This window comes from Ctenocephalides felis, unplaced genomic scaffold (genome assembly GCF_003426905.1).
Source record: "Ctenocephalides felis isolate EL2017-DRISC unplaced genomic scaffold, ASM342690v1 CF-g0.4_SCAFFOLD_03572, whole genome shotgun sequence".
NCBI lineage: Eukaryota > Metazoa > Arthropoda > Insecta > Siphonaptera > Pulicidae > Ctenocephalides > Ctenocephalides felis.
This window is the reverse complement of record NW_020539726.1, coordinates 27,942,926-27,967,516: the sequence shown is the minus strand read 5'-3', so window position 1 is coordinate 27,967,516 and position 24,591 is coordinate 27,942,926. Positions and strand designations below refer to the sequence as shown.

Sequence of the window (24,591 nt, the reverse complement as noted above, 5' to 3'; positions counted from 1 at the left end):
TTTTTATAGTCTTCGATGTACTTTCTTCATTTAAATGTTTGGTAGTATAGCGCAAGGCATTTAGTAACGGTTCAGCTCTGTGTGCGGGCTGTGACTGCAATAGTCTAATACATCCCTTTACATCAACATATGAATTTCTCGTAAAGGCACCTTGTGGGTGAACATGGTCATACAAAATAACCAAACCAACCATAACTCTCAAAACTAATAAATGAGTTTCTTCTCTTTCGAATTGTGCAACAAGTTTTCTGAAATAAAATAGAGAATGAATTATCTGAATATATGAAATGCTAATGCATAATTAACAACATTGCATGAGTCAAAAATATTCTGAATCACACGCTAGAAATTAGTAAACAAATAAATAAGAGTGAGTCATAGTAGATTTGGTACAAAGAAAAATATGGAACAAACTCAACTTTATAAAATAAAATATTTAAATTTGTTTTATAGAAAAAATGTCTTGAAATTACTTAATACAGTTACAAATATATGAATAACATATATATAAATACAAAACAATAAAACTTGATATATGAATAACATTACCATTTTACCATTTCATATGCACTTACGGATTTTCCAGCATACGCAAGCAAACTTTAGCCATTGTGCCTAAAGTTTCTGTAGTATTCTCTATATCAGATTCGTGTTCAGCCACAAATTTAGAGACTGATTCACTCAAGACCTTCAACATTGGTGTGGCATGAGCATAAAATAAAGACATTTTATTAGCCAATTCAACTGATACTAATAATTCTGGGGCTTCAGAATCAGTAGTATTTCTTTGGCGAGATACTACTCGTCTATAGTAGCTGAAATCGTTTTGAATTGCTGGTGTTTTCATCTAAAAATTAAAAAATAATTAGACAATAATCACATGCAAGTGTATTATAATATTACATATATTGTAAATTGTAATAGTAGACAAAAGCATATAATATCAATTATTACCTTGTATTCATCAAATTTCAAAACAAATTCCAAAATCTCTGCAAGTTGTTTTACTAAAGCTTGTTGAGTCTCTAAATGCTGAGTAGGACTCCATTCACCACCAACTAACTTTTCTAGTAAATGTGGTACAGCTTTTTCTAATTCTACAGAATGTTCATAACAATACCGAAGTTTTTCGACTAGAGGTAATATTGTTTTCCAAGCTCTTTCCAAACATTCAGGATTTGGATCTGAAATAGCCTCTCTGACTTCTTTCCCGGCACCCTGAAAATAGATTTATATAATAACTGTTTAGGTGTATATTTATAGTAAGGTTGTACATACTTTATAAGACTGGATTTCTTCTAAAATTCTATCAGATGCTCTGAGAACTCTCTGAACTTCATTATAGACCTCCCGTTCAGTTTCTGTTGGGACAGCATTTTCAAAATCCAAGAACACATCATACCTTTGAGATGTGAAACAATTTGCATCATCTCTTGCTAGAATACTCAACAATTTACCCATTTTAGCACAATGAATTAAATAGACATGTAAAATTAAATAAATTGAAGGTTGGAATATTGATGCCTTGTATCATAAAAGCTTTTTATTGAATATCTTCTGTGATATCTGTTTGCCCTCAAACACACCCATGTTATATCAATTTATCTTTTTGATGACAATCATCATATTAGTCACTGTTATTGGTCAATTTGATTAATCTAGACGCACATTCACTTCCTGCTTAAAACACGACATTCCATTATGTGGAATGTTAGAAATTTGTTTATATTCTTATGAAGAAAAATAAATAAATAATCTAAACTGCAACAAATTTGCGAATTTGTGGTTGAAAAGTAACTAGAAGGCAATGACAGCAAGAAACGAAAATATTAAATATTCTTTGTCATTTTGGCAATACCGTTTTCAACTAATAGATGGCGGAACATATTTGATTAACTTCACGTAGTACAAGTTCGTTTTTGATAGAAATTCAAAAGTTTGCTAATTTTGTTTCCTCGATGTTTGAAGTCATTCTGAATTGTTTGACATCAAAATTGAACTAGTTGTAAGTAGCTTTTTGCCTCAAGGTAAGTTGCATAAACTTTCCTAAAGGTATACATAATAAACTTAACTAAATTAATAAAATTGATAAAAGAATTGAGAAAATTGATATTCATCTATTTAAAATTTTCGATTTCACTAAAAAACTAGTGGTATATGGCATCGTGCTTTAAGGCAAATTGCTGGAACTTCCCGTACCGTAACGAAATGTTCGAGGAATATTGAATGTTTTCAAATAGATTATTATAAATATTGTAACATTGCCTAATATTTATAAGAATTATATAAACTGAAAAATTATTTATCTGAAGTATATAAGTTAGCTTTAGAACTTTAGCCAGAATTAAAATTAAAAACTGAATAATTTTCGATATACAAAAAAAAAAAGAATTGAAATAATTTTCTTTTCCGAAGTAATTGTTTTGTCAACACAAGCGAAGTTTTTTGAATCATTTAAATCGGTTGCTTAGTTCTCTCAAAAACTGCCATTTTTTATATATTTAGCTCTATATTTCCGAAATGGCTGGACCTGCCTTTGCTAAAAAATAATCATCACTTATCCCAATCATTACAAATTGGTCATTTTCTGAATCATTCAAATAGGATCCTCCGTTCTCACAAAAATTCGATTTCTATTTTCTGCGCTCTTTGCTCCGTAACTCCAAAACGGCTGGACCGTCTTTTGCTAAAAACTAATCAGCATATCTCACTATCAATAGGAATCTAATGTTTTTTGGACCATTAAAATCGGTTAATCCGTGCGCCCGAAAAAGTGGACGAAAAATTGCGAACACACAAAACACACACATCCATTATTCTGAGGTATGCCAAAATGTTCAGAAACCTCTGGAACGTGAAGATATGCAAAAATTTTTATTCTCGATTTCCGGCCTATTACTTTAACTTACCATACCAGAAGTTAAAATAAGTTTTTGTGTATGTGAGCCAAAATTCAACCTTATATCGATGATGATTCAAAATTCGAACTCGAATTTCAAAAATTCAATCCAATTTATGGAATCTAGTACATTTTGCATTATTAATTATATTTGAGTGATATTCTAATATTGTCTAGGGATATTACTTTATAATATAGATAGAATTCATGGTGTAATTAAACTATTGATTCTCAAGCTTTTTTGTTTTTTACCCCTTGTCTTTGCCACGGACCCTCCTATTCATAATGATTTTTTAAAATAATCTTTTAACTAAAATTAACTATTAAACAATTAATGTAAAAATACAAATCTTGAATTTTTATTAAGAGAAAATCTTGCAAATTGTTATGGGTTCCTGGGGGATACGGCATTTTGTTTGCTGGAAGGTCCAAGGCATTTTGTTTCTAATATTGCTTATGACCAAATATTTTATGAATTTTATAATTAGGAAATCAGTGTAAAAGATTTTGCTGAAGGTTTCTCCAAAAATCCTGAATCGACTTTGAAAATTCAAAACGTTGGCAATCTTGCTGATAGGATTTTGGTAAAAATTGGCTGCACCGTTCCTTATGATTTCTAATGATTAATTTTTTTAACATTGTCTAAATAGACGTTCTAAAATATTAAATGCCTGCAAAAATCAATTAAGTTATATAAAGTTTGGTGCGTATATAAATTTTGCTAAATTTGAATTCTTTTGATTAATGGGTCAATTCTGCCTCATTAAAGCAAATAGATAGACATTTTCACAATTTTCACCACCAATAAACAAGCATAAGAGAGCATTGCCATGACAAAGATGTTATGTGGCAGAATTGCCCCATAAGTCATATATAGCCGTGTGTACCCACATGCACATATGCACTTGCCTTAACGCAAAATATCTCGAACTTTTCGTTATCATTGTCGGAAGAATGATTTATATTTACTTGTTTCGTACCTTTTAAATAATAATTAAAATTTTCAAATGTACATCACAACAAAAATAACACAATATTTTCATGTAGCTGATACTCAACTTTTTATTAAATTTTATACTGAAATATATTTTTCGCAATAAATAGGATTTATATTTATAAAATATATCTATTATAATTATATCTAAATATTTATTATTGTATATCAATTTTAAATCTATGAAAATGTTAACACTTATACATTTTGAATGGGAAATAACATCAATGGAGCTACTTTTCATTAACTTTTGTTAGCTATTATTTAAACTTTCAATAAATATCAGAAGATTATCACAAAATAATTTCTGAGTACCTTTTAAAATATTTTCAGTTTTATAATTTTAAGTTAGATATTATTACATCCACAAAATTCATTCGAATAATAAATATATCTTCATATTTTCGTACGATCTACTAAATATATGTAAATAGAACTTAAATAAAAATATTCTTATGTCTTCACAGAAAACAGGATAAGTTACACCATATGCTAGCAAATAAGCTTTAAATACATAGTAAACTTTATTTTTATTTAATAATATATAATATATATATATATATATATATATATCTGTTTATTTTTCATAAATAATATCAATTAAATTAAATTCAATGTACGTTCTTCAATCTACATTATGGCTTAAACATAGTTATATCTTTGTCATATTTTTTCAAATGCACTCGTTGAAAATATTCATCCATTCTTAGTCAGCTTTTCATATACATATATCTACCTTAATTTTTAAAAAATAGATTTGAAGATTTGTAAGTACAGGTATATTATTATAAGAATATATTGGCAAAGATGCATTCCAAAAATAGAACTGTATGACACTTATTTTAACCACATAGAGCATTTGCATAAATGTATAAACTTAATTTTATATTGACATGTTTCAGGTCCTTAAAGTAAGGAAAAAATGAATTCAATTGTTTAATGCTTATTAATAAGTAATATCAAAAATTTAATAAAAATTTATTGATACATTATATGTATAGAATACACATGTATACATAAATATACATATATGGCAATATATACATACATATATATTGGCATACTATAAACTTATCTTTTGTTTGTTCATATAATAAAAATAAAATCAAGTCAATTCGGAGACAATAAATCGTGTTTGATATTTCTACACAAGATAAAACTATTATCGTATCGATTTGTACCTTCAAGTTTATAAAAATAAACATTTATAGAATATGTATTGAATAGCTTATTTAATCTTATTGATTATCATGCTGTGTCTTGATAAAATATGTTGTTAAAGTACCTTTACCTTTTACATAAGTAGGTCCACGACATTCACAATTGTATCCAGCCCTCATGAGCACTTTTGCTGTGGATTCTGTGACCTAATTGAATAATTCAGAAAAACTACATTTATGATAATAAAAACATTAAGAGTCGTGATAAAATATTCATGTTTTGTGATCTTTCGATTTCAAAAACTCAAACAAGATTGAAGACTTTTTTCATGGCATATAACGGTTTGATCGGAATGCTGATAGCAATATTATATTTTGAAGAATAATTTTGTTTATAGTTTCTAAAAGCGTCAGGACTACTATAACAAAATAACAAGGTCCATGTGCGGACAGGTCCACAGCCATTATCTTTAAACAACTGTTGTATTTTTTACTTATACTATTTTAAAGAAGAGGGTATATGATTTGTAATCACATTTCTTATCATAAAGCAGGCTATAAGTATTAAGAACAATTGCTTATTGCATTTTTACCTGCATTCTGCCCATAATGCCACATGAGTCCATTCTAGATGCCACATTGACAGTGTTTCCCCAAATATCGTATTGGGGCTTTTGAGCTCCAACAACTCCTGCAATTACTGGTCCATGGTTCAAACCAACTCTCAGCCGGAACCTTTGAAATGACTCTCTATTGATTTGATCAAGAGCAGCAAACAAAGCACAGGCAAATTCTACCAGCACCACAACAGTTTGCTCTTCAGAACGTTTTAGTTCCTAAAAATAATTAAGTAATATTTTTGAAACATTGATGTAAAATCACAAGCATAAAAGCAAATTGATAAATCGTACCTCAGCACTTTCTTCTTTTCCTGGCCGTAACCCAGAAGCTAGCATATAGGTACTACCAATAGTTTTGATTTTTTCAATACTGCTGAATTTGGGTTTCAGAAGCAACTATTAAAATAAATTTTTTTAGATAAATTGGCGTAAAAATAAATAGCACTTGGTATTACCTTATCAAAATCGCAGATAATTTCATTCAGCAACCTCAGGCATTCTAGACCTTGCTTATTAACATCAGTTTCATCATAAAATTCTTTATAATTTGGAATTGAAGCGAACATGACTGCAACGCAGGCATATCTTTCGTGGTAAAGCTGCTCTTTGAGTTGATGTGCAGGAAGAACAGACACCGGCTGCAGTAATTTTTGCTGCTCGTCTTCATTATTTAGTTTACTGTCGATTGAAGTCTGCCTTATATTTTTGTTCTGATCATTTGAGTTCGCTCGAGAGACATCTCTAGCACTACGAAGAAAATGTTGAGCCACGTGGGCTGGTAATATGTTTTCTAAAAGAATCTGAAACAATAATAACAAAATATATCACAGGTTTGAAGACTATGCCAATAAAGTTAACCATGCAATAGATTGTCATTTCTTAGCACGAATTTTCTTGTAGATTAAGATCTTCCATAGTGATAAGTGATCTTTTGAAAAAACTGATTAAAATAAAGATTTAAAATTTATTTACAAACTTTATCGAATTTTAACATACCTTATTGATACCTCTCATAGTTTCGACTTCATCTTGTTCCACCTTAAGTTTTGCTCTCCACAAGAAATCTGTCCTAGCAGTATATTCACCTTGACGATCCAATGTGTGTAAAATAGATATCAGTACAATGAACATCACCAGAGCCCATAACCAAATTCTGCAAATAGTAAAATTAATATCTCATATTGGATATTAAAATTTTATTGCAAGAAAGGTAAGTGGTAAGATTTTTATACATCATCTGATGTCTTTCTATTACCTTGTGTCATAGAAACCATCGTAATTTTGAGCAAATTCGCTGGTTACTATAACTGCCAATTGACACAATCCAATAATTATCATCACACATAATTTCAGAAGAAAACCAGAGCGCAAGAAAACTGATACAGTTGTCAAAGAGATTGCACAAGCGTGCAGATATGTCTGTGAAGTTGGAAAATATTATATTAAAAATTGCATAAAATTTTCTATTATAATACTCATAACTAAGACTGAATAGAACTATAGTAGCAATGATGATATAATACTTTTTGAACATACCGGTACGTTTTTAAAGTTCTCCATTTCTGTTAGAATCCATTCATTATTTTCAATGTCTGTGGTATTTAGGTTGTTAACAAGCTCTATGGTGTTGTCCTCGAAGTTTATCTGAAACAGTGACATGATGAATTATTGGTAAAACAAAAAACAAGATATGAAGGTTGTACAAAAATTGAGAGTGCATAAGCTGAGATTACATAAAAATTCAAAACATTATAAGGAAGTACACGATGATAACGTTTATTTATATATTTAGCCATAAGTAGTACAAGTTGACTTTCACAATAATTTGAATTTGATACACACAGTTTAAAATAATTGTGTGTGTAGACTCATAAGGTTTATCGCTAAATATTTAAAAAAATGCTTCTCTTTACTGTCACTTGCATTATTGGTAAAAGAGGCGCATTTTGCATCAAATACAATAAAGTTCAACTACGTAAATTTATTAAAGTTCCTAAAAGTAGCTTTGTTTCGGTAACTAGTCAAACCTCTACCTCGTTCGTAAACTCACTCACCAGGCCAATGGCTGCACAACATGCAATAAGTGAGGTCATCAGTCCAAAAACAGCCAATCTCAGGAACCTGCTTGCTGCAACTATATCTGCTGGTCCAGCACATAGAGCAGTAATCGGAGTTGCTGAGTTGCCTCCGTGTTGAAGTTCATCAGATTTTGGACCGTGGGCACTAAGCCACAGTAGAGCACTTAGAGAAACAGCGGTGGCCAACAAGGATCCACAAATCACAATACTAAAGAAGAAATAATTATTACCAAAAAGCTGGTCACACAGGAATAGTCAATGGTGATCATCAAAGTTTGGGATCAACAAAAGTAATGATAATCTAATTTAAGACATAAGTATATGTAAAGTATTATTAATGGGCCGAATAGACCAATGTTATGGCAAGGCCATGTTACGCTCCAACTTTTACACATTATGCTACTGAGTACTGAATCACACTCAATACTGTCACTTAATACTGTCAAAATATCATGTAATTGCTGTGCATTCAGGCGTTTTACACATAAACTGCAACGTCACTTGTATGTTATGAAGCTGGGTCAGAAAGACTCTGCAAAGACATTTGTGGGGTTTCTAGGTAAGGTTTTCTATCTGACAACCTGAAAAAACGCTTGACTAAACAGCAACCACTTGGCTCTTGTCAATAATTAGTATGGAAAGTTCTTCATAACATAGCCTTGCCATAACATTGGTCTAATATGCGGCAGAATCGTCCATAATTCTAACATTTAAATATGATTTTTTTTCTAATTAACCTCTGTTGTGTAAGTAATAATACAGCAGCCATCAGAATAAACAATCCGTATGCACAAGCAACATCCCTCCTGAAAAGATCGTCTCGACGAGTGGCATACATGGATTCCCTTTCGTCAACCCTGTATCTTAATGTGCAGGGCTTAAGCTCTCTGGGTGCTCCACGGCCGCACCAGTCGGAGCCACTGCCTCCACAACAACAGAAACAGCACATGCGAGATGGCTCCAAATTAGATTCGATCATGGCTATGCTCTGGAAACCACCAAAATTTATTGAACATACATTGGAATTATGTTTGATTAAAAAAAAAAACAATGTTGTTGTTAAGGCAGTTTTTATGATATCAGCTGTAGACTTGAAATATCAAAACTTATTATAAATTGCTTATAAGATACACCCAACATCAAATGTTGGTGAGAAGAAAGATAAGTCCAGCTCTTATAATGATCATAAAATTAGTCAGTTAACTCAAGATGAAAATTATTCTTGTTCTTATAAACATACTTATTTGATAACTATATAATTATATTTTTATAAAATATTTTATAATATACTTTACCGCCAATCCAATATTTTTGGCCATGCTGGAGTCTGTGATATTGGCGAATGGTTTATCCGCGCCCCAGCATTCAACGTACTTGGTCATTTTGCTTGATGGCCTAGAACGTACTGCAAGTCCAGATGGAGCTATTTTAGAATTTTCATAATTGTTGTTAGTGGTTAGTATGAATTAGTCGTGCGTCTAACATGCCCTAAATTTGGTAAGTAATTTATGAAAACTACATCCAGTACTTTTTAGGTGAAAATACATGCAAGACAAATCTCATTAGCTTCATTTCAGGAATAAATTTTTATTTGGCAGCTGTAGACAATTTTTAATAGAATTGTTTTTATAATTAAATTCTGATTTTTTGATAATCGTGTTATGGGTTAATTTACAAATATTGTTATTTTCACAGATATTTATTGTTTTTAAACTCGTGTCGCATGAAATCTGGTAAACCATTTCACGTGTCATATTTTAAATCAGTTACAGGATTTGATAGACTATAAATTGTGCGAAAATTGAAGCACAAATCTCATTATTTCGAATAACCCGTTATACAAAATACTCATGGTATCGGAAACCGCGCTATATGAAAATTAATTATATTCTGAATGAAATCAAATTAAGCCGAGCCGTATGAAACTATGTAAACAGAATTATTGGAAATTTCATTCTCAATATAGAATACTAATGGTTATAAATGAAGTTATATAAAAATAATTCATTTTGACTATAAAATAAATTACATTTTAATCATTTGAATGCTTCTATTTGAGAATGCATTAAAAATAATTTTTTAATGTGTTCAATTAATTTACTGAAATATTGAATAGCATATTAATATATTTGAAAATTTGTGATTGTAATTCACTTAAAGCTCGTCCATTGTTTGAATAGGTAATTTATATAGTGCAGTTAATGTATGATAAAATACTGATAGTAAGGTTCAACTTACATAGTCTTCCAGTATATGATAATCCACCTGCACTGCAATTGCCCAGACTAGCCCTTTTACTGTCCCCACAAACGCTGGATGCCACCAAACTGGTGGATCCGCCTGGTGGAGTTGCTTCACCAGTCGCACTTCCACCATCCACATTTAAAGGAACGACTGCTGAACCATTAGCATTGATATTTGGTGGCTTGGGTGCATCATCTTCTGCAGAAACGTTGGGAGACGGTAGATTGTCGTTGTTCACAACTATTTCGACTGGAGCTGGTTTCTGAAAATTGTAAAAATAAACTTTAGTTGGCTGATAAAATTTACAATGTATATATTGATATCTTTCAAACAGATGTCGGTAGACGACTTCACAAATGCTAGATTTGCCAACGATCATTTCAACATGGGTTCATTGTACTGTAATCTCCTCTATATATTGTTACACATATTATTATTCTCTCACAAAAAAGCTTGATGAGGTTTTTTTCACTCTGAAATGATCATCTCGACAGGTGCCAGTTTCCGATAAGACGCAGACAATGCAGAAAACTTGAAGCAGTTTATATCGTAATGAGGTGTAACCTAACAAAAAAAAATAGAATTCTGAAATAAACGTTTTAAGAGTTCCTAAAAGTGTAGGTCATTTATTAACAAAGAATTAACTGATAGGAAATACATGGTATATGTTTCCCTCATTACTAGAACACTTTATTTATGACCTCTGATATATATTGATCATGTCAGACGTTCTACAAATATTAATGCCATAGTAACTAAAAATATGATCCATAAAAATTGAAAAAACTTAATTTTGTAACAAATTCTACAAAAAATTTGAAGGCACTATTTTGTACGTTTTTCCAATGTGAATCTAATTACGTATGAATCCTTAGTATCATTGTTAGTCAATTTATCTCATGAGTTGTCATGATAAAAAATATATTGTATTGCACAAAAACTATTTTTTCAAGTGCATAAACGATTGAAAGCAAATAATGTCTTTACCGACATCAATCGTTCTTTTGAAACAAGACATTTTTTTGAAATCAAAATTGTTTTTGAAGTTCGCTTGTTGCTCTTCACATTTAAAAGTAGTATCAACAGGATAAACCAGTAATGATTACACGTCTTGAATGTGATTTTGGATGTAAAAAATACCATTAAATTTTTAATTGAAGCAAAAAAAATAACTTCGTGGACAACCTATAACAATATGAAGGTCATTCAACAAGTACTTAGCCTCACCGCAACATTTTGGCCTATTTTAGAGCACTTGAGAAAAAATATTTTTTGAACGGGTTGAAAAAGTTGTATTGCTAAGCCAAATGTATCTAGCTTGAAAGAAATTATGTTGAAAAATAAATTGTCACTTTTTCGTGGCAATGTTTTTACCAAATAATTTATTGAAGTAAACCTTCTTTAGGCGCGACTAGGGAGTAAATCCGTACAAATGCATCGGAAAAGCGTTACGGCAGAACTGTACGTCACTCGCTTTCGATGAAATCATTTCTATACGGGTCGATTGTGATTAGCCGTCGTGTATGTGAATAGAGATCTGTCGTTGTAAGCGTACCGGCATGGATAAATAAACATTTTAAAGTTACATCGTAGTACAAATATTGATTTAATGAAAAATGCCTAAATCAGAATAATATTTTACCCTGTTCTTCGAAAATAATAAAACAAATTAAGCATTTGTGCCGAATACTAAACTTAAGTTCATTGATTATAAATAATTTCTATATTATTCGTAGTTTCTATAAATCTTTGAAGTTATTAAAATGGAAAATATTTTTTAGGCAAGACAGATATTACAGCTGTTCAAAGATTGAGATTACATCGCCTACGAAAAAGTAAAAAAATGCAAGCAGTCAATGAATGTATGTTAATTTTAATTACACGAAGTTCTTCAAACACAATTACATGATGAGTGAAGTTGCGAAAACCTTATTTGTTTAGGCGTTGTTTAACATAATCCACTGCGTAAACGAATATTACCGAATTTATAAATCAGCAATTACTTTATTTCTCTAATGAAGGTTAATTTCTAAATGCTAATTACAATGACAAACCGATCATGACATATTTGAAGTATGACTTTAAATATTATTTCAAGTATGACTTCAAATATTTGAAATATGACTGAAATATTATACATATTTTTTTTGCTATTATAAATATATAATTTATAATTTATCATTATATAAATGTGTATAATGGTTGACACTAATAAATGTGTGCATCACGAGTGTTACCATATTACTAATAAACATAATTCAAAATTGTTATATGATGTATTTATTTTTACTTAAATGCCATCTTGTAGCAAATTAGTTTCACTTCAATCGCGTGTGAACCTTACACGCACTCTTTTTTTCATATTGCGGATATATTTCTAAAGACGACAATTTGCTTGTGGCGAATTGTGCACTACTAACCTACCTCAATGGAATATTTCGAGGTCTCCTTGTTATGATGCTGTGAAGATCATAACTACACTTACATTATAATTACTTCACTTATAACTTTCCTCCAATAACCACAAGAAGTTTAATGGTATATGGTATGCCAGAGCTTCGGAAACATTCTATAACTTTGACTTGAGTTGGTCAATTATGACAATACTGTATTAGTTGTTGTCGTACTGAACAACAATAAACTAATTAACAAGTTTTGATTTTCCTAGGGACATTTATATAGTTTGATGGGATTAGTTTCGAAAACCTGTACCTTTGGTTGTGTAAATGTCATTTTACAATCAAACTATGTAATGTAATTTAAAGTTTTTAATTTTATGTAGGTAACTTCAAAATATTCAATTTAATATAACAGAATATTGTCTTTTTGTTATATTAGATTCCGAATACGTCAAGTTCTATTTAAAAAAGTAGTTACTACTACCAAGTACGAACTTCAAAATTTACATTGAACTTGATTTATAAAAAAATAATAATGAAACATATTTTATTTAAAATTCACCGAGATCGATTTTCTGTAAAAACAAAGAAAACGTGGTGGAATAAAATTGTACTCAATTGAAACTCAATACAAACTGAAAGTGTAGTAATAGAGTAAAAGTCTCAATTGTTAGGAGGAAATTGGAAAACTATGTAGTTCGAAATTGAGATCTTTCGCTTTATTTGAAATTCACTGAAATTTACTCTATTTTCCATGTCGCTAATAATTTATAAAGTAAATTATAAATTATTTTGTTATTTAGTAATTGGCTTAGTAATTTATATACATATATTTTGTAGAATATATATATTAAATAAAATAAATTAGATATATTCAATTTAGAAGGAAGTTATTTGCTCTTCTGTACAAGTATCAAGCAAAATAAATAAGAGCTATATAAATTGCTTTACAAAAGTAATAATGAACAATTTACTATTACCTTTATTACAAATAAGAGGGTTTCTGTTTCACAAGGGAGTTTGTGCAGATTAATTTAGATCAAATAAAAAATACTAAGTTTTAAAATTTGTTTTGTACTTTCTGTATGCGGTTTGTATCAAGAACAATTTGTTCTCGGCATTGTGATAAAATATATACAATTCACATTGTGATAAAATATATACAATTCAAGAGAATTAGTGACATGATATAAATTGAAATCTGATAAATTATATACTTTAATCAATTTATTTTTCCTAATCATATATACGAGGTCTGTTCAAAAAGTACCCGGAATTTTCGTTTTTTCAAAAAAATATTTATTTATTCGTCTACATTAATGTGGTCCCCTTCAAAGTAGTCCCCCCCAGATATAATACACTTATGCCAGCGTTTTTTCCAATTTTCGAAGCACCCTTGATATTCACTTTTTGATATATGTCCTTGAGCACTCTCAGCGATTCGGCCTTTATTTCTTCAATCGAGGAAAACCGCCGTCCTTTCATGGGTCTCTTCAACTTTGGGAATAGGAAAAAGTCACACGGAGCCATATCTGGTGAATATGGAGGTTGGGGCATGACTACGGTATTGTTTTTGGCCAAAAAATTACGAACAAGCAACGACGAGTGAGCAGGTGCGTTATCGTGGTGCAACAGCGTTTTTTTCGGATTGCTTCACGCAAACGTCGCATCACTTCAAGGTAATACTCCTTATTAACCGTACGACCTTGTGGTAAGAACTCTTGATGCACTATGCCGTTATAATCAAAGAAAACAGTAAGCAAAACCTTGACATTCGATCGAACTTGACGTGCTTTTTTCGGTCTTGGCTCACCTGGGCTCTTCCATTGGGACGATTGGGCTTTGGTTTCGACATCATAACCGTACACCCATGTTTCATCACCAGTTATGACCCTTTCAAGCAAACTTGGATCGTTGTTGACGTCATTTAACAGCTCTTGAGCGATGTTCATGCGATTGCTTTTTTGGTCAAAATTTAGCAGTTTTGGAATGAATTCTGCTGCCACTCGTTTCATGCCCAAAACATTTGAAAAAATGTTATGACATGAGCCAATTGATATGCCAACTTCATCAGCAACTTCTCTAATTGTGATTCGGCGATCATTCATAACCATTTTTTCCACTTCTTTCACATTTTCATCGTTTGTTGACGTGCTGGGTCGACCGGAGCGTTCGTCATCTTCAACGTCTTCGCGGCCATCTTGGAAACGCTTATACCACTCGTAAACACTTGTTTTTTTCATAGCAGACTCACCATAGGCTTTTTGTAACATTTCACACACTTTGTTACACTTTATTTCATTTTTTACGCAAAATTTAATACAAATTCTTTGACTTTTCAATTCTTCCATTGTAAAAATCGCCGAGCTCAGAAAAACACGTCGAACCTTAGCGACTACCACAGACAAAGTAAACAGTGAATATAGCTGAAAATTTCATCATACTTTAGGGGCATGTATACCAACACAATAAAAAAAAAATTTTGACAATCAGACACTCCAGACCCGCGAAATTTAAAAATTCCGGGTACTTTTTGAACACACCTCGTATATATATATATATATATATATATATATATATATATACATATATATATGATTGAGAAAAATAAATTGATTAAAGTATATAATTTATCAGAATTCAATTTATATCATGTCACTAATTCTCTTCAGATGAAATCTGATATTCACCGATGGTCACATAAATCTAATTGCAAACATTCATATTGTAAATATAATACAAGTATAATTATAAGAGATGATCAAATTAATGCCATCGGACGATGCTCTAATTACAATTCTGTAGTAATTTAATATTCAATGACAAAGCGAATGCAGAATATATCAGAAATGTATTAATCATGAAATAATTAGAGGGAAATGAATATATCGGTTGATAATAAATTGATCAAGTGCAAAAAGTAATACTAATATAAATTTTATGATAAAACTACTTGCCAGTAATTTCAAACCATACCAGACAGGCGTTATAAATAATGGAAATAAGTAAACATGAAGCAACCTGCCTGATAGCTAAATCTTTTTTTTAAATTATTTATATAAAATGGTTTACATATAAATAATACATTCTACGGCAAACAATTGATAACAATTATAAAAAAATAATAATATCAGTACAATTTAATAATAAAATACAAGATCAATAAAAAGTGGTTCGATTTTTTTCTCTCTGGAACGATCTTTTCAAACTGATGCACTTGGCTCTTTTTGGAATCTATATATATATATATATATATATATATATATTATATATATTTGCCCTAATAAATTAAACTAATAAAACTTTCAAAAAAACATTGAGAATAATTCACATTGTTCAACACAAACCACTGAAAATAAATGTTGTATATTGTTCAATCCTACATTTTTATTAGTATCATGTATCGAATATTATTTTTCATTACTCTTAATTCTTTATAATTGTTACGTTTTTTATATATACATATAAATGGGTGTCCCAGAACTCAACGACAATCCATAGTATTGATGAAAGTATTGATTGATTGATAGTATTGATGAAAAATGATAGTTTGATAAATATTAAGAGCTTTTAAGTCAATCTTTTACTATTTCTTGATTATTGTGGTTAATTTTCATTATTTTTGTTCATTTAAAGAAACTATGGAACCACAATCCTGAATAGCATTTCTAGGACCACTGTCAAAAATAATGACGCACTTGTTCTAAGTGTTCAACTTTTAAGACATTTTGTTAAACTATTTTAAAATCTTCAAAATTGGTCGACTTTAAAGGCACTAGCGCATATTGTGCTATTTTTAGGTCAATTTTTCATTTTTTTACTCGATTTTTTTTACTATGAATCAAGTATTTTACCATTTTACAATCCTCATTAAAAGCGCCAACATTTGATGGAACTTGCCAACACACTTTAGTACATTTAAAACGTTATTCACGGTTATGGATCCAAAGTTTAAATAGAAGTAATGAGAATTGAACCAAGGCACTTAAAAGCTTATGATTTTCAAATGTTAGATATTTTTAACTTCCCTTAAGGTAGGTTATTGTAATCGTCCTAAAATCAAAATTAAAATTTTTTGCATATCTTCAGATGCGCTGATTAGTTTTTGGCAAAGGCAGGTCAATTCGTTTCGGAGATACGGAGCAAAGAGTGTAGAAAAAAGAAATCGTGTTTTTGAGAGAACGGACATCTGATTTGAATGATCCAAAAATATTCAATTTGTAATGAGAAGAAGAGGTGGTATTCAATTCGTAATGGTAGGAGAAGTGGCAAAGGCAGGTCAAACTGTTAATACGGCGCTAAATATGCAAAAAATTGCACTTTTTGAGAGAACAAAACATCTGAATGTCTTTTTACTAAATATTATATTACTTATTTGAAATATTTCTTTTACTAAATTTTATTCTTCGAATATTGCGGTAGGAAAAGTTCTAGCAATTAGCCTTAACACACGTTTACACGACTAGTTTACTAATTTTGTTGATGATAGTTACGATTCACTTTTCGGACACCCTTTATATAAAAACTTGTAATTCTGTTCATAAAAAATACCACAATTTGAAAATCTTAAAGAGATCATTCAGATAACAAATATAAAATTTAAAATCTGATAGCTCGATACTTTACCAATGGTCCAAAATAAATCAATCTCAAGTTCAATAATTTCCTCTCTTACCTTAGGCGGCACGATGAGATAAGTTTCAACTTTGTGATCGGCGAGATAGCCCTCCCTCGACCCGCCGTTGCCCGGCTCCAGTTCGAATTGTCCGCCTAGCTGCTCCATCGTCGCCTTGGTTATGTGCACCCTCCTGTGAATAGATGGAGCAAAAGGTTATTGTTATTATTATTGGACTTTCGGAATATTGTCTCGTATCTTTACGAGCGACGTGCTTATTTGATATTTGTATCTTGTATCGTTGCTATTTACATACAGGGATTATATAAAGCACAATAGATATAGAGTGAGCTATTTCTCAGCATTTTCGGACCCTCCCCTCTCCCTTGGTGATATTTGAAATTAACCCCCGCCTTCCTCACCAAATATCTCGTGTACTTTTAGTCCCTACAAAAAATCGTAAAATTTATGTTTTTTTTGAAAATTTGATTTTTTTCAAATTAGTAGTATCTCCTTATTCCCTTTAAGGCTCAGGTAATTGATGGACGCCCCTAATTACTATAAGTGTGTATATTTGCATATAGGTATGTATAATGTGTATTTGTACTGTATCATAAAACTAAATGAATGTTATCAAATATTTTAAATGAATGTTAGTTTTGCATTAAATTCCTGAAGTAAAGTGACCACATTTTTTATGTCAAAACCAGGACGATAATATATAGTTATGCTAATCTGTGATGGGAAGAAGGGATGCTAAATGACTTTAATATGATTTAAAATAACAGATACTATTTATGGATACACTAAAAAACAGTGTTTTTTTTAAATTGATCAATTTTTTAAATCATAATTACTGGCTTTTTGTAGAAACTTTGTTATTCGATTATATGTTAGTTTTCTTTATCTAAGATGTTATATTATATCTTATATTTTTTTGATGTATGTATTTTTGCATTTAAGCCTTGTATATATAATATATATATATATATATATATATATATATACAGGGTGGCTGATATGTATTGAAACCAATTTCAGACCGCTATCATTTCTAAACCGCTCATCAGACAGTTGACAGATTTATTCCAGTGATTGTATATTTAATTGATTACAAGCGTACAAAAGCATTTTGATCTATTGCATTCAGAAAAAAAGTTATTCGTGATGGAAGTCAAGCGTGGTAGTGCGATTGCTTCATACTTGGCTGAAAAACCTTAGGTGGCTATATTTCGAGCCCTCCAGTATTTAAATGCGAACAAATATTTTGTTTCTCGTACCATATCTCGTAACCGTGATACACTCAGTGTTGCACCGCGTCCAAAAAGTGGACGAAAAAAAACACTAACAACCCCAGAAATGATCCAAAAAGTATAGGCAAAAATCAATCGAAATTCGTGTCGCAGTGGTAAAAAAATGGCCAGTGAGCTGAACATATCGCAAAAACGGATGCAACACATATTGAAAAATGAGCTTGAACTAAAACTATTGAAGATCCAAAAAGTGCAAGAGCTCATTGATGCACAAAAAAAAGTTAGACGGAAAGAAGCGAAGGGGTTGCTTCGCTTGCACGAAAGTGGCTAGTTACCGAATTTGGTTTTCTCAGATGGGAAGTCCTTCCAAATCGAGCAGTTTGTGAACAAACAAAATGATAGGGTTTACTTGCCAAAAAGGTCAGCTAAAAATTTACACCTTTGATTGGCCACCAGAACTCGAGCGCCGCCGACGGTAATGGTGTGAACCACCGTAACGGCCGATGGTGACATTCCACTCTTATTCATCGACCGTGGGATCAAAATAATTGCCGAAATTATCGGGAAAATGTCTTAAAGGCAATATTGAAGTCCTGGGTAGACAAAAATTTTGATCGCAGACCATGGTCATTCCAACAGGACTCAGCACCATCAAACTCAGCACGCGCCTACCAAAAATGGCATATAAAAGAGGTTTTTCGCTTCATTTCCATCGCATAATGGCCACCAAAATCTCTGGATCTAAATTTGCTGGACTTTTGTGTCTTGGACATTTTGAAGAGTAAGGTTCGCACTAAAAAATACCAAAGTGTCGATCATCCCAAAAAGGCGCCTCGCCGGGAATGGGCCAAAATAGCCCAGAGCCACTTTCGTGCAGCGTGTTATGGTTTTTCTGCCGTTTGAAGGCCATAATTCGTGCCAAAAGTGGCCAATTCGAACAAATATGAACTAATTCTAAAATTTGATGTTATTTCTGACATTTTTGCTTTTGAACAATGAAATTTAAAATGAAAATGACAAAGTTATAGCGCTTTACTTTGTTGCAATACATATCAGCCACCCTGTATATGTATATAAAATTCTATTAATTTTTTTTCATATCACATTTTAGTTAGCTATAGTAGATACTCCACTGGGTGTATCTACTAATTTAAAATCAACTTCATTTTAGTATATATTTGTCAGCATACTCTGCTTAATGTAACAATATATACAGATTGCGAAATAACATTGAATAATTTATTTTTCATAATTAACTTATAGTTGCTAAAATTAACACTTTCGCCTGTCAGTCAAAAATTTCGTTTTCATTATTTTTGCAAATTTTTATAAAATTATAAATTAAATTTCAAAATTATTAATGTGAGAGGCTATTTTAACCTGTCATTCTAAATTTGACTTTAACTATTTTTTCATTCATAATATATTGTTTCATATTAAACAACTACTTTATAAGTAAACAACTTTTCGTAGGATAATATATTAGGATGTTCAATAAGACCATAAACTTTAGATCTATCAAAATCGTCAAGATAAATTCTCACAATTAATTTCGAAGAATTGGCCCTAATTTAGTCTAAATTATAAATTCTTAACTGACATTAGCACACTTCTGCTAATTCTAAACAAACTGTTTGTCCGACCGTCTCGCAAAATTAAATAACAGGAGTCTCTATTATATCTCGTTTCATCAAACAGCTTTGTAATTTTTGAAATCGGTGCAGCAGTTTTTCAGAAAACGTCAAAGCAAGGTTAAATTTTGGGTCATATGCACATGCGAACATATTATTTACAAGATTGATGTCAAACAATTTAGAATGGTGAATGCTTTTATACATACTATGATGGGTAAAAGGATGTTACGACTGTATGATTGTGGCAATAAAAGTATGTCATAAACGAGTATGAATAGGTATATCTATAAACTAGAACATCCATCAAATATTAATATATTCATAAGACATTTCAAATAATTTTCGTACACGTCCAATATTTGAGTTGGGTCGATATTTCTCTTACAAATATATATAATTTCTAAACTTTTTTACACTGACCCAGCTACGCCGCCGCTTTCCATGTAGTTGGCTAAAGTGACATCGTCGGACCAAACATCGAATTGCCATTTGCGCAACCCGAGAACTCCACAAAGAACATTACCAGTATGGACACCGATTCGCATATCTACGTCGAAGCCGGTTGCCTCTCGAACGAATCTGGAAATTGAGAAGAATTTATCAATAATCTTATTCAGGGAATATATTCTATCAGAAGAATTTAGCAATAAATTTATTCAGGGTAAATATTTTATTAGCACATTTTTTTTAGAAATTTATTCAAGGATTTTTTATTACAATTCGTTATTGATAATGTAGATTTATTTTAAGAAACTTCAAATGCATATAATTTATATTGCAAGAATGGTGCATCCGATTAGAATGACTAAAATAACATTTGATTCGTATTGACGGAGAGACTTGCTGATTATTGTTTTTAGCAAATGGGACTTCCATTATCACGAGGAGAGGTTTGACAAAAAAAATCACTAAACATTACGCGGGGGAGGAAAGTGTATACTAAGATATCACGTGTATTTTACAATTAACGTAAACAAAATTTTACAATTATTTCTTGTAACTAAAATACACGTGATGTTTGGTGGGGGAGGATGGTTATTTTTGAATATTACCACGTATCACCAAAGGGGAGTGTGGAGGGTTTCAAAAATCATTAAAAAATCAATCACGTGATTAATGAACGCCCCCAAAAACAGATTCAGTCGTTTTGAAGAAATAGAGGAAAGAACGCAGAAAATAGAAATCAACGTTCTGAGAGCGCGGAGCATCCGATTTGAATGATTCAAAAAACATTCAATTTGTAATGATCCAGCCGTTTTGAAGATAATGAGCTAATTTTGAAAACAATTGTAGATTTTGGGAGAACAAAGCATCCAATTTGAAAGATTCAAAAAATCTTTTGCTTGTATTGATAAAACTATTGTTTTTGGTAAAAGTCAGGTCAATCCGTTTTGGAGACGAGGAGCTAATTTTGCACAAAAATGTAGTTTTTGAAATAACAAAGTATCTGATTTGAATGATTCAAAAAACCTTGTGCTTATATTTATATTTGTTTTTGGGAACAGCAAAAATTTTTTTTTCGAATATCGAGAATAATTTAGATTTTAGTTTTAATTCTAGTTAGAATTCTAAAGCTCACTTAAATACTTGGAATAAATAATTTTAACTTTGCAATTTAAATATGAGAGAAGATCGTTCATTCTAACGCCCCTTCATTAATATCTATTTATTTATTTTTATATAAACTTATATAATAAACGTCATCGTCCCATATTTGAAAACATTTAATAATCTTCGAATATTTCATTACGGTACAGAAAGTTCCAGCAATTTGCCTTAGGGCACGATGCCATACAACACTAGTTTTCGGAATTAAATACAGTTGAAAGAAAGTTTGCATGATTAATTGAACTTCTGTTATTTGTGAAATGAAAAAAAAATATTAATGTATTTTTTTAAATTTTTAAACTATTTATATTTATTTTTATTTGAATTTTAGAATTTCTTATATATTGCCAACAAATTCCCGTACTTATTTCATACTTTCCATACTTATTTAAAGTATACGTCAAATACTTAACTTTATTTAAACTTAATCAGATCAACTTTTTTATATCTGTTCAATTCAAAATTCGTCTTACAAATCCTTGATAATTCAATTACATAATAATTCATTTTATTATACCTGAATATATTTAATTCCGGCTAGACTTATATAGTTCATCATAAAAATCCTTCAAAAATTTAATGATCACTTCTTGTCAGAAATAGCAATCTTGAATAAATTTAAAACGACATAAAAAGTAATATTACATTTTATAATTCTGCACAGGACGATCAAGTTGAAATGTGTCAGCATTTCAGAAGAGAGAGAGCAAATTAAAAGTATCTCGATTTATAAATAAAGATTCATGCAAATGACATTGATATTAAAGCAAGTCAATCGGGATACAAGGATATAAAGTCATGGAGTCGGTCATGTAAAATGATTTTTATATTTAAAATATTAGTAACAATTAAAAATACTAATTAAAAATACTAGTAACAATTTAAATATTTAAAAGTAAATATCTTTGTTACATTATAAATTGATGATGGGTTAATACGTTCGCGGATGTGAATGCTATAGCATTTATTTCCATTGTGATGCAGAATGGCGTGGATTTTATGGCATTCAAATTTTAAAGTCAATAATTTTGAATTTAATTTTATATGACTTAATTTTTTTGTAATTATTATACCTGCCAAGGTAATGACTAACTGATTCTTCAGATATTTTCATACATCCATTTTTTCTGAGGTATGCCAAAATGTTCAGGAACCTTCAAATCGTGAAGAATTTTTTTTTGTTACAATTTATTTTTGTTAATCAAGAAAAACGTGAAGAAATGCAAAATTTTTCAATTTCGATTTCTAGACGATTACAATAACTTATCCTACGTGCAGTTAATAAATGCTAGGATCTACAGAATTTAAAATTATATTAAATTTTTATGTATAAATGGTAGGACATACAGAAATTAAAATTATATTAATTTTTTTTGTATGAATGGTATGAAATACAGAATTTCATATTATATTAAAAAAAAATAAACTAAAATTAAATTAAATATTTTCGGGTTTCATAAAATATGCATTGTGCACGTGAGGCTCTCTAACCAAAAATAATGATGTTAAAATAAAGGAGGGCCTTTGATATTCGTCAACGCTCTCTTATGTAAATTAATCCGTTTATTATGCCGAACAGATTGTAAGAGTATAAACTTGAAATGCCTATAGAAACACGAGGAAACGACTTCTTGTTTACTCAAACAGATTGATACAATTAGTTTTGCCTATTTGTAAGTAAATAATGGTGTAAATTCTATAAAAGCATTAATATATTGAATTATTTGCTATTTGTTTCAAGTGGAAACAGAACCACTCAGAACTCTTATCCTATAAGCTGTTAATTTGAAGACTTAACTTTTCAGTGGCGATTATATTAGAATTTTATATTTTACACAATTTTTTTATTATGAAACTATCGAAAATTTTACATTTTACCATTCAAATTAAATGTGCCAACTTTTAATGAAACTTACCAACACATCTTAGTACATTTTTTTTAAAGGAGGACTTCTCAAAGTAGACCAACTTTGACAACATTAAATCCATAGTTTAATAAAAAGTCTTGAAACTGTGGAGCAATTGTATCATTATTTTTTACTGTGCTCCCAGAAATGTTATTTACGGTTACGAATCTAAAGTTTAAATAGATTAAATTAATAAAAATTAACGCCAAAAAACCAAAAAGTGGTCATAGTTATACCAAGGCTTTAGGTAGCACTTAAAAGCACACAATTAACTAACTACATGAAATATTTTTTTTTACATTTTTGTTTGTGATAGTTGCGATTAACACTACCACCCCGTTCCAACTTGACATTGAGTTCTGGGACACCCTGTGTATATATTACTAATACTTATGTCTGTAAGTGTCCACCGAATGTATATTCTCACTTGAAAACTATGATCGCAATTAAAAATCTGGTATCATACCGCTTGACACCGAGCTGGCTGAGATTAGGATAAAACCTCGATCTAGTAATTCATAGCCACCTTTTTTACCCCTACTTTACGACGTGCCTAATATATAGATAAATAAAATATTTTTCAATAAATAAAGTACTTTTCGATTTTTATTTTAGTGCTATAGATTTTTCTACGCATCTTTATAATTATAATAGCATCATATCAAGCAACATGAATAAGTTTTATATTTCATAAGCAATACTATTACTACACACCCTATTTAATTACACACAATCATGATATGATTGATTTTGTTTGAACAAACGAAGATTTCTTTGCCATCAGAAGAATCTCGAAATCTACAAGCCATAAATAAAGTATATCAATGTCAATATCATAACATTTTTTCTTCAAGTTATTGCATTACATAATACTAATGTTAGATTTAATATCGTTTTATTGTTGTCTTTTACTGTTATTAATTCAGTTAAAATAATTTATTTTTTGTAATTACTAAATTTAATCCTGTATCCGAAATATATAATAAATAAATTTAGAAATCAATTGCCAAATAACAAAGAAATCAATTACCACGTTTAGTATTCATTTATCTTTGTTATATGCTGAGATTATTAATTAAATTAAATTGAATGTAACGTTAAATTGCATTTACATAATAATTACAGTGTTCACGAACATCGAAAATTATCATCATTGTGGAAATAGTCATTTAAGGTCCGT

The 24,591-nt window shown here is 30.4% G+C and overlaps 2 protein-coding genes across 2 annotated transcripts in view; both read right to left on the bottom strand.

The window, feature by feature from the left end:
- Positions 1-7: 7 nt before the first annotated feature.
- On the bottom strand, positions 8-1,815 carry LOC113388623 (protein FAM49B-like; the record flags this gene model as incomplete). The annotated part of the gene is made up of 4 exons (XM_026625987.1): positions 1,279-1,815; positions 955-1,218; positions 576-847; positions 8-248 (listed from the first exon to the last, which is right to left on the bottom strand). Coding segments are annotated over exons 1-4 (960 nt in total), but the record flags the coding sequence as incomplete, so codon positions are not given.
- Positions 1,816-5,077: 3,262 nt separating this feature from the next.
- The window catches only part of LOC113388622 (adenylate cyclase type 2), a 260,300-nt gene continuing 240,786 nt past the window's right edge, over positions 5,078-24,591 (bottom strand). Inside the window, exons 11-23 of the mRNA XM_026625986.1 lie at positions 20,317-20,475; positions 17,043-17,202; positions 9,047-9,196; positions 8,489-8,739; positions 7,728-7,959; positions 7,210-7,317; positions 6,929-7,092; positions 6,670-6,826; positions 6,411-6,473; positions 6,129-6,272; positions 5,965-6,069; positions 5,647-5,889; positions 5,078-5,260 (exon numbers count right to left, since the gene is read on the bottom strand). Coding sequence (XP_026481771.1) covers positions 5,132-5,260; positions 5,647-5,889; positions 5,965-6,069; positions 6,129-6,272; positions 6,411-6,473; positions 6,670-6,826; positions 6,929-7,092; positions 7,210-7,317; positions 7,728-7,959; positions 8,489-8,739; positions 9,047-9,196; positions 17,043-17,202; positions 20,317-20,475 — 2,065 coding nt within the window. The 3' untranslated portion in view covers positions 5,078-5,131. The remainder of the gene's footprint in view (positions 5,261-5,646; positions 5,890-5,964; positions 6,070-6,128; positions 6,273-6,410; positions 6,474-6,669; positions 6,827-6,928; positions 7,093-7,209; positions 7,318-7,727; positions 7,960-8,488; positions 8,740-9,046; positions 9,197-17,042; positions 17,203-20,316; positions 20,476-24,591) is intronic.